Source organism: Arachis hypogaea, chromosome 6, assembly GCF_003086295.3.
Source record: "Arachis hypogaea cultivar Tifrunner chromosome 6, arahy.Tifrunner.gnm2.J5K5, whole genome shotgun sequence".
NCBI lineage: Eukaryota > Viridiplantae > Streptophyta > Magnoliopsida > Fabales > Fabaceae > Arachis > Arachis hypogaea.
Genome location: NC_092041.1, coordinates 5,425,360 through 5,436,055, shown reverse-complemented (window position 1 = coordinate 5,436,055; position 10,696 = coordinate 5,425,360). Strand labels below are relative to the sequence as shown.

General features: G+C 30.7%; 1 protein-coding gene across 1 annotated transcript; it reads left to right on the top strand.

Annotated features, from left to right (window-relative positions):
- Window positions 1–263: 263 nt before the first annotated feature.
- LOC112695562 (putative pectinesterase/pectinesterase inhibitor 22) lies at window positions 264–3,115 on the top strand. The gene is made up of 2 exons (XM_025747940.3): window positions 264–1,462; window positions 2,177–3,115. Exons 1-2 carry the CDS (start codon window positions 517–519, stop codon window positions 2,845–2,847), a joined length of 1,617 nt encoding a protein of 538 aa, XP_025603725.1. The 5' UTR covers window positions 264–516; the 3' UTR covers window positions 2,848–3,115.
- Window positions 3,116–10,696: the final 7,581 nt, after the last annotated feature.

The following is a 10,696-nucleotide window of genomic DNA, read 5'->3' as shown; positions in this document are numbered from 1 at the left end:
ACCAGATGCAGCTCGAGTTTTTACGCAACTACGAAGCAAAGAATACAAGTATACAACTTTCGGAATGCCTTCACCTATCATTTAAAAATAAAATCATAGAGTATAGGCCTCAACTTATGTGCTGTCCCAACGGGACCTTAGCTTGAGAGAAACATAATAAGGTTGGTTATTCATTTAACTGTTTATTTTGACTTATGGTTGCACCTTGATACAAAAGAAGCCACGGCCTTGTATAAATAATAATCGATGAAACATCAAAAAGTGAGAAGCTCCAAACAATCACAAAACATGTATGGGAAATGGGGAATACCATGCCATGCCTCCATCAAAAGCAAGCTTTGGAATTACTTGGCACTTTTGTCCAGAGAAAAAAAGCACAAAGTGAATGTGAATAATATTACTCTCAAGAAAAGAACTTGAACTCCGAAAGCAAAAACTCGTGTATAAATAAAAGTTGGTTCTGAACAACACAAACACATATACCCTACTACCTTTCCACTACTCTGGCAAATAATAATGGCTTTGCTTAATCTCTTTTTCATCTTCATGCTTTTACCCTCATCATTTGAGGCTTCACTTTCATCAGGCATCGAAACCCAAGACCTGAACTCCATGATTGCACAAGCCTGCATGAACATCGAAAACCAAAACTCATGCCTCGCCAACATCCAAAACGAGCTCGTCAAGATCGGCCCTCCAAGCCCCACTTCCGTGTTGAGCGCAGCACTCGGTGCCACGATCAACGAAGCCAGGGGGGCCATCGACAAGATCACAAAGTTCACCACGTTCTCGGTGAGCAACCGCGAGCAACTAGCCATAGAAGACTGCAAGGAGCTTCTAGACTATTCCGTTTCGGAGCTGGCATGGTCCATGGGAGAGATGAGAAGAATCCGTGGCGGAGATACAAGCGCGCAATACGAGGGAAACCTGGAAGCTTGGCTAAGTGCAGCTCTGAGCAACCAAGATACTTGCATTGAAGGGTTTGAAGGTACGGACAGGCGCCTCGAGAGTTACATAAGCGGAAGCTTAACGCAAGTTACGCAGCTTATAAGCAATGTGTTATCCCTCTACACTCAACTCCATAAATTACCATTCAGCCCTCCCAGAAAGACTAATACTCTTAATGTCACGACGGTTGTTGATGAGTTTCCCGACTGGATGAGCGACGGTGACGAGCAGCTGCTTAAGGCGAAGTCGCCCCCGCATGGTCGTGCGGACGCTGTGGTGGCGTTGGATGGGAGTGGGCATTTCCGGAGCATCATGGAGGCCGTTAATGCGGCTCCGAGTCATAGTAACACGAGGTATGTCATATACGTGAAGCAGGGGTTGTACAGGGAAAACGTTGATATGAAGAAAAAGATGACCAACATTATGCTCGTTGGTGATGGTATTGGCAGAACCATTCTCACCAGCAACCGCAACTTCATGCAAGGATGGACCACTTTTAGAACTGCTACACTTGGTAAGTAACATAAGATCTGATACTTTTTTAGAAATTAAATAGTTTACGAAAATTTTCAAGTGTATCCTTATATCAGTATTTTAATAAATTTTAATTTTGATTTTAATTATAAAAAATATATATAATATAGGAAGAGTTTTAAGTATATCAGTAACACCAGTATTCTAGTTGTTATTTTAACTCTGAATTATAAAAAATATATATAAGATGAGTAAAGCCAATGACGTATTTATACAATGTGTACAATGAGTTATTTATTTGGCCTAATATGAGTTAAAAAATAAACATCCAAAGTAAAATATAATACACTCATACTATTCAGATATCACAGATAATAAACATCGAACATTTCTGTACTCTCATTATACACATTGTATAGATACTTCATTGACTTCTTATACTTTCTCATATAATATATATTAATTGAAATCAATAATTAAAATAACTAGAATATTAGTGTTTTAAATATGCTTAAAATTTTTTTTATAATATATACTTGATATATTTGAAAATTTTTTAATAGTTTATTATTGGTAAAAACTCAGTACAATTAATTTTATATTGATAGTTAAATTTGTTAGATAAAAATTTAGTTAAATCAGTTAAATTATCTAATTATTCTCGGTTATCAACTTCAACTTCACATAAAGTCGATTACACGTACGTTTTTAACTTTATTAATTTTTATGTAAAATGACAAAATTCACAATGTAGCTGTATCCGGGAAGGGATTCATTGCAAGGGACATGACATTCCGCAACACAGCTGGACCAGTGAACCACCAAGCAGTGGCACTTCGTGTGGACTCTGACCAATCAGCGTTCTACAGGTGTAGCATCGAAGGATTCCAAGACACACTTTACGCTCACTCACTGCGTCAATTTTACCGCGAATGTGAAATTTACGGTACCATTGACTTCATCTTTGGCAACGGTGCAGCAGTGTTGCAAAACTGCAAGATCTATACGAGAGTCCCTCTCCCGTTACAAAAGGTTACCATCACGGCCCAAGGAAGAAAAAGCCCACACCAAAGCACAGGCTTCACAATCCAAGATAGCTTTATTCTAGCAACTCAGCCCACTTATCTGGGCCGGCCCTGGAAGGAGTACTCAAGAACAGTTTACATAAACACCTACATGAGTGCGCACGTGCAGCCTCAAGGGTGGCTTGAGTGGTTTGGGAACTTTGCATTGAACACATTGTGGTACGGTGAGTATAGGAATTATGGGCCTGGGTCAGCCCTTGGTGGAAGGGTCAAATGGCCCGGGTATCATGTTATTAAGAATCCTGCTGCAGCTAGTTACTTTACGGTTCAGAGGTTCATTAACGGTAACTCATGGTTGCCAAGGACAGGTGTCAAGTTCACTTCAGGCTTGACCAATTGACTCATTTCTAATTCCACCTCTATACTGCTTAGCTAGCTATTTTACTATAATAATCTGGATATGTATCAATGGTAATACTAATATGTTTACCATTGTTAGGTTTTAATTAGGTCAATAATTTTACCCTTTTTCTTTGACTGTTGAAGGAAGAATAGGTTGTTTTTTTATTGGGGGGGATCATAGATTAATGATGATTGTAAAAAATGGTCAAATTTGTTTGGTGAACTATGTAACTTTTTGTCCTTGGTATTTTCAGGTAATTTTGTTATGCCTTTGGCCTTTCCCCCACTTTTATTTATCGCAAAAAAATTTTCCTTTTTTCTAATTGATATGACATGATTAGTTAGCTGTTTTCCATATTATATTCAATTAACCCGCTTCCTCAGCATGAAGAACAAGGCAAATTCTGCGGTGTCTATAATTTTAGTGTCGAAATTGTCGAACTTATTTTTTATAGTAAGATTTAAATATTAAAAATTTTATTTACTTTTATATTTTTTAATTTAAATACTAACTCTTATCTTTTTTTAATAAGTTAGACAAATATATATAAGCACCATAACATACACCGAAAAACAATAATCGTAAAGGCTTCTTGGTAGATAATAATGATAAAGGATTTGATTTTATAAACTAAGAGCGTAGAATATTAGTTTAAGCCACACAATTTAAAATAAAATATATTTTTTATTTTTAAAATTTTGTTATAAATTTTAAAAATTATTTTATTTTATTTTTTTATTTGTGTCAAATTTATTTCTATTCGAAAAATTTGACCAATTTAAGATTAATTTTACAAAAATAACTTTTAATTTAAGTAAATCAAATATATTTATTATATATTATTATTAAATTAATTTTAAATTTTTTTAAAAATTTAATTATCAAAAATATATTTAATACAAATAAAAAAATTTAAAATAAAATTTAAATATATTTTTAAAATTTTTAACAAATTTTAAAAATAAAAAATATATTTTATGCCGTCATTTATCATCTAACAGTGAAATTAAATGGATAGACTTAAGAGGTTGCCAGGTAGGCCTTATTGTAATCGTGGATTCCACTAAAGCTGAAAGAAATTAACTTGTTCACACATTGTCCGCTATTCACTCAAGTTCCGAGTGGTAGTTGTGTCTGATGGAAAATTTAAATAATCAACTAATGAATGGCCACACTAATCATTTTCAAATTTCAAAGAGTGACTATTTGTTGCTTCAAGTAATTAACTATCTCACGTGGCTTTCTTTCTGTTTTGAATTTTGGCAAAATAATAATTTTGCATAAGGCGACAGAATTTTAGATAAAAGACAAGGACAATTTTGGTGAAGAAAACAGTATTTAATGAAGAAAATTTTTTACTCGTATTTGATAATTAAAATGAATGTATAAGATAGGTGTAATTTGAATGTAATTTACAATTTAAAAAATATAGGTAAGTAACCACTTTTTTAAATAATATGTAAACCATGTGAATTAATAAGGTTAAAAAAATAAATTTAATTAATAATATTAATATATTATTACAGATAGTCATTGTTTACCTAATATTTCCTCTTACAATTTTGATCAAAGTTCCGGTGTCCAACGAGATTAAAATTGATTGTCAACAGACAATTCCTTACTTAGACCTCACGCATGATAGATAGAAGTCTGGGTGCAATTAAATTTCGGCCAGCTCTCTTTTTTTCATACAAAATTTAAGGATATATGAGTTTTGTTTACGTAACTTTAAACGCGTTTGTTTAGGTTTTAATTAAAATTAGTACATTTTTAAATAGTTGGATTTCTCTACTAGAAATACTAAATAACCAATAATTATTCAACCATCATTTAGTCAATATGATATAATTTAGTCAATGATAAAGGTTTACGTTTTTTATTATTTTATTACGCTTCTCTCCTATAAAATACAGATATTTTTTTTATTTGTCATGTTCCCGTATCAGACATATTTTAGATATGACGCATATTAACATTTGTCCGATACGCATATTATTTGTATTCAATCGTATCTTAATAAAAATAAAAAATCCTTTTTCAGGTATATTTTGACACACATAAATATCATCACGTATTAGTGTGTCTAATCTTATTCTTAACATATATTCTTAAAATGAGTTTAGAAATAGTATATATTATTAATTATTAATACAAAATATATTTTAAATATTTTATATAATTAAAAAATATATTAAAAATAATTAAAAAATTAATTTATATTTTAATATTATTAAAATATTAAAATATTATTTCAATTTATCTAAAAAATACTTTATATATATATATATATATATATATATATATATATATATATATATATATATATATATATATCGTGTCCTTGTATCTTATAAAAATTTTAATTCGCGTGTTTACATATCCTGTGTCCCATATTTTGTGTCCCATATTCGAGTCAATGTCCATGCATCGTAACTTTTATCTTTTAGACCATAAGACCGAGAATGAAACCTCACAAAAAATAAAGATAGGACAATATTCTTCTACGAAAATTGGGAGCGAAGATGGAGAATAAATCTAGGGCAGAAACGTGAAATAGGGAGGCATCTTCTTTCTCTACCTTGCCTCATTGTCATCGCCACATTACTTTGGTAAAATTTTTATTTTAAAAAATTGTAGTAATTATGACGCCGGGACGTCGCTTGGGCCACCAATCTTGGCGAGGTTAACAACCCACTATGGTGAAAATAGCCAAAAACCCACCTTGGTTGGCTAAGTCAAGGATGCACCTCTTACTCTCAAAGAGTTTAGAGGAAAATAAGCACACAGCTTATTTAAATATATAACTCAATTAATTCAACTCTGATGAATAAAAGGGGTACATACGCATATTTATACTAGTAGGGAAGGGGGAGCCTTCATGACTCGGGCGATGTGGGACTAACTCATAACACAATATAATAATATATGCTAAACTAGACTACTTTAATTAATATTTCTAATAACCTAATAGATGCTCCTGCATCATTCTCCCTGGGTTGGAAGGGGCTCGATCTTATCTTCTATTGACTCTGCATCTTCTTCATAGTAAGGTGACAGATCAGCCACGTTAAAAATGTCAGATACTCCATAGTCTCTTGGAAGCTCAATCTTGTAAGCATTATCATTAATGCGCTCTAAGACTCTGAATGGTCCATCTGCTCGAGGAGATAATTTCCCGCGAGACTTAGGAAATCGTTCCTTTCTCAAATGGATCCATACCAAATCTCCGGCATTGAAAATATTTGGTCTCCTATGTTTGTTGGCTTGGGTCTCATACCGAGCAGTCTGACGCAATATCTTCTGTCGTACCTCCTCGTGAAGCTTCTTGATTTGTTGAGCACGTTCATCGGCATTTGCACTATACTCTCGAGGAGTTGGTAGCGGCGGAAGGTCTAAAGGACTCATGGATCGCTTGCCATATATATACCACCTCGAACAGACATCTCCCTGTTGTTTGACTAATGGAATTGTTGTAAGAGAACTCAGCTTGTGGCAAAACAAGATCCCACTGGCGAGGGTGTCTGCCCACAAAACTTCGTAGCAGATTTCTCAGACTTCTGTTGACCAACTCTGTTTGACCATCCGTTTGCGGATGACTAGCAGAGCTAAACTGTAGGTGAGTCCCCATTTTTCTTCATAAAGTTCTCCAGAAGTGACTCATGAACTTCACGTCTCGATCTGAAGTGATTGTTTGAGGGATACCATGCAAGCGCACGACCTCTTTAAAGTATAGATCTGATACGTGGGAGGCATCATCTGTCTTATGACAAGGTACAAAATGAGCCATCTTTGAGAATCAGTCAACAACCACCATAACAGAATCCTTTTTCTTCTGTGTCTTAGGTAATTCCACAACAAAGTCCATACTAACATCTTCCCATGGGTCCTTTGGAACAGGCAACGGCTTGTACAAACCAGTGTTTTGATTTCTACCTTTTGCAATGTGACAAATGTGGCATCTCTGAATGTGTCGAATGATATCCCGCTCAAGTTTTGGCCAATAAAATTTCTCTTTTATGAGAGCCAACGTTTTGTCCCTTCCAAAGTGTCCTGCTAATCCTCCATTATGGGTCCCCCAGATAATTGATTGGCGTAGTGAACAACAGGGAATGTACAACTGATTGCCCTTGAAAAGATAACCTTCTTGAATGAGGAATTGTTGATAGGGTTGTTGCAAGCAGCACGTCCAGATTTCTCCGAAATCTTGATCTCCCTCATATAACTCCCTTACAACCTCAAAGCCAACAACATTAATTTGTAAAGTGGAAAGAAGAGTGTGTCGTCGGCTTAAAGCATCGGCAACCTTATTTTGAGTCCCAGATTTGTGCTTAAGGAGAAATGGAAAAGATTGTAGAAACTCACTCCAAGTTGCATGGCGTCGATTCAACTTTTGTTGGGAGTTAATATGTTTAAGAGCCTCGTGATCAGTATACAAGATGAACTCCTTAGGCAATAGATAATGGCTCCAGTGGCTTAATGCTCGTACGATCGCATAAAACTCCTTATCATAAGTGGAATAACTTAATAGATGCTCCTGCATCAAATTATATTTGATAAAATCAAATTAAAAATAATTTTTAATAACTACAAATAATAATAAATAATATATTTGATAAAATCATTTTTAAAATTTAAAAAATAATAATAATAAACATAAATATAAAAATAAATTTAAATATTTATTAAAATTATATTTAATTTTTTTATTTTTTATTAATACAAACTAATTTTAAATTTTTTAAATATTTTTAAAAATTACAAATATAAACACATAATCTTTTTATTTATTAAATATAAAATAAAATACTTATACTTTTGAAAAAAAGACCAATATCTCTTTAAAAAGATTTATAAAATCAAATTTTAATTTTATATATAAAAATATTATATATATATATATATATAATAACCGTTAAATTAATTATTATATATTTATGTATAAATATATGTATAATTTAATTTATTTTTTTAATATATATTTGATATTAATATTAATTTTAATAACTTATTTTAGTATATTCTTAATAGGGCAAAACACTAAAATAAGCCAAGGGAAAGAAATTTTTACGCAAATCCGCCAAACCAAAATTTATTTCATGAATCAACCAATGCATATTTATATGTAGTTCGAATCAACTAGATTCGAACTCAATCTACACATAATTCGAATCATATTGCTTCGAATTATACACAAAACTCACACACACACTAATTCGAATCAACTTGATTCGAATTACACACATACAATAATTCGAATCAAGTTGATTCGAATTACACCCTGATTTATTAAAAAAATTAATAATTTATTAAAAAAATTATTAAAAAATAATAATTTAAAATTAAAAAAATATATATTTTATTTCATGCATTAAAAAAAATCTAACAAAATATTTAATTACGAGACTTTTTTTAAATATTAATGAGCTATCAATTCAAATTCCATACAATACTCTTTTGTCCATTTTTAATAGCTCATGAATATTTTTTAATAAATTTTTTTAAATTATATGGTGAGATATTACATGATTCGAATTACGCATGGAAAGTTCAATCACTCTGATTCGAATTATATGGTGAGCAATTCGAATTCTATACAATACTCTTCTGTCCATTCTTGATAGCTCATGAATACTTTTTAATAAATTTATTTTAATTATACCACAAAAAAATATTTTATTTTATGCAAAATAATTTAAAAATGGCTTAAAAGATGTTAGGAGTACTATAAAAATTTGTAATGACTTAGGACATTAATAATTTAGAAATTAAAGAAAATATATTTTTATCATGTATTTACGTAAATCACTAGAATATTACAAACTTTTATAGTACTCGTAACATTTTTAAGCCATTTTTTTAAATTATTTTGTATAAAATAAAATATATTTTTTAATTATTTTGGATGGAATAAAATATTTTCTTTAATTTTTAAATTATTATTGACTATCTAGAGTATTTTATTTAAAATTTGTGTACATGCATGTATTTACCTAAATCATTAGAACATTACAAATTTTTATAGTATTCCTAATATTTTTTAAGCCATTTTTTAAATTATTTTGCATTATTTTTTTGTGGTTTATATAATTAAAATAAATTTATTAAAAAATATTCATGAGCTATCAAGAATGGGCAGAAGAGTATTGTATAGAATTCGAATTGCTCACCGTATAATTCGAATAAGAGTGATTGAACTTCCCATGCGTAATTCGAATCATGTAATATCTCACCATATAATTTAAAAAAATTTATTAAAAAATATTCATGAGCTATTAAAAATGGACAAAAGAGTATTTTATGAAATTTGAATTGATAGCTCATTAATATTTAAAAAAAGTCTCGTAATTAAATATTTTGTTAGATTTTTTTTAATGCATGAAATAAAATATATATTTTTTAATTTTAAATTATTATTTTTTAATAAATTTTTTAATAAATTATTAATTTTTTAATAAATCAGGGTGTAATTCGAATCAACTTGATTCGAATTATTTTATGTGTGTAATTCGAATCAAGTTGATTCGAATTAGTGTGTGTGTGAGTTTTGTGTATAATTCGAAGCAATATGATTCGAATTATGTGTAGATTGAGTTCGAATCTAATTGATTCGAACTACATATAAACATGCATTGGTTGATTCATGAACTAAATTTTGGTTTGGCGGATTTACGTAAAAATTTCTTCCCCTTGGCTTATTTTAGTGATTTGCCCTTCTTAATATGATTGTTTATTTTTTTTTTCTTTCACCCATGTAAACCTTCCAATTCCCTTCCCTTTTTATTTTCTTTAGTAAACTCTCGTCATCATGTTTTGTACTTCGTATTTTCTTTCACGCCATTTCATCACCGTTTTACTTTTTTTTGACTAATTACATCGGCAAGTCATTCCACATCCAAAATAACTCATAACTAACAAAACGTCTTCTAAACACATTTGAAACTCATTCACATTCAAAATAGCTATAGGTTGACAAAATGCCTCGTAAACACAGTCGAAACTAATTTCACATAAAAAAATAGAAAAAAAAATTAAGAGTAGTCAACATTACACAACTAACATTTAATATAAAAAATAATATATAAAACTCAATTAAAAAAATATACAAAATCAATACAATTTAATCTTTTGACCAGCTATATAATACCAAAAAAGAGACCAAATATATTAGTAGAGCATGTGTGTATTGACTAAAATTATCGAGCAATATAAAAAAAATTCAAAATCTAAACTTAACAAACTTATTTTTAATAGAATTTAATCGACTTATTAATAATTATTAGTTAAGCAATAATAGCTAATGGATGTTGATTACCTAGCAGCAGTATTTTGCTAACAAGTCATTTGAGAGTTTATTTAACCAAACCCATGAAGGATATGCTTAAATATTAGCTTATATGAGTCTTTTAAGTTTTAACAACTTGAGATACTAGGACAATTGGACAAATATAATATAGTAGGGAAGCCCCATATGCATATATAAAGTCCGTTATACCAAAATGAAATAAAAAAAGAAACGGAATCCCTTCATTAGTTCTTGAAAATTGGATTGCCTGGCCGGGACTCATTCTCCTTTTCTTGCGTTTTCATATAATCAATCCGTGTTAGCTTTCTGACTTTGAAGCTTAATTAACATTGCCTTTAAAAGCGAGCTTGAACTTTTCCAGTTATAGGTAACACAATTAAAGTAGATCATAATAAGAAGACCATAATGTTTTAGCAATTAATTTAGGGTAGGGTTGACATCCTTCTTTCTATCTAACCTCTTAAACAATTAACCTAATTGGTTTATTTTAATTAAACCGAAATATTCCATCATAGCTAGGAAGCTATATATATAAACGGTCTA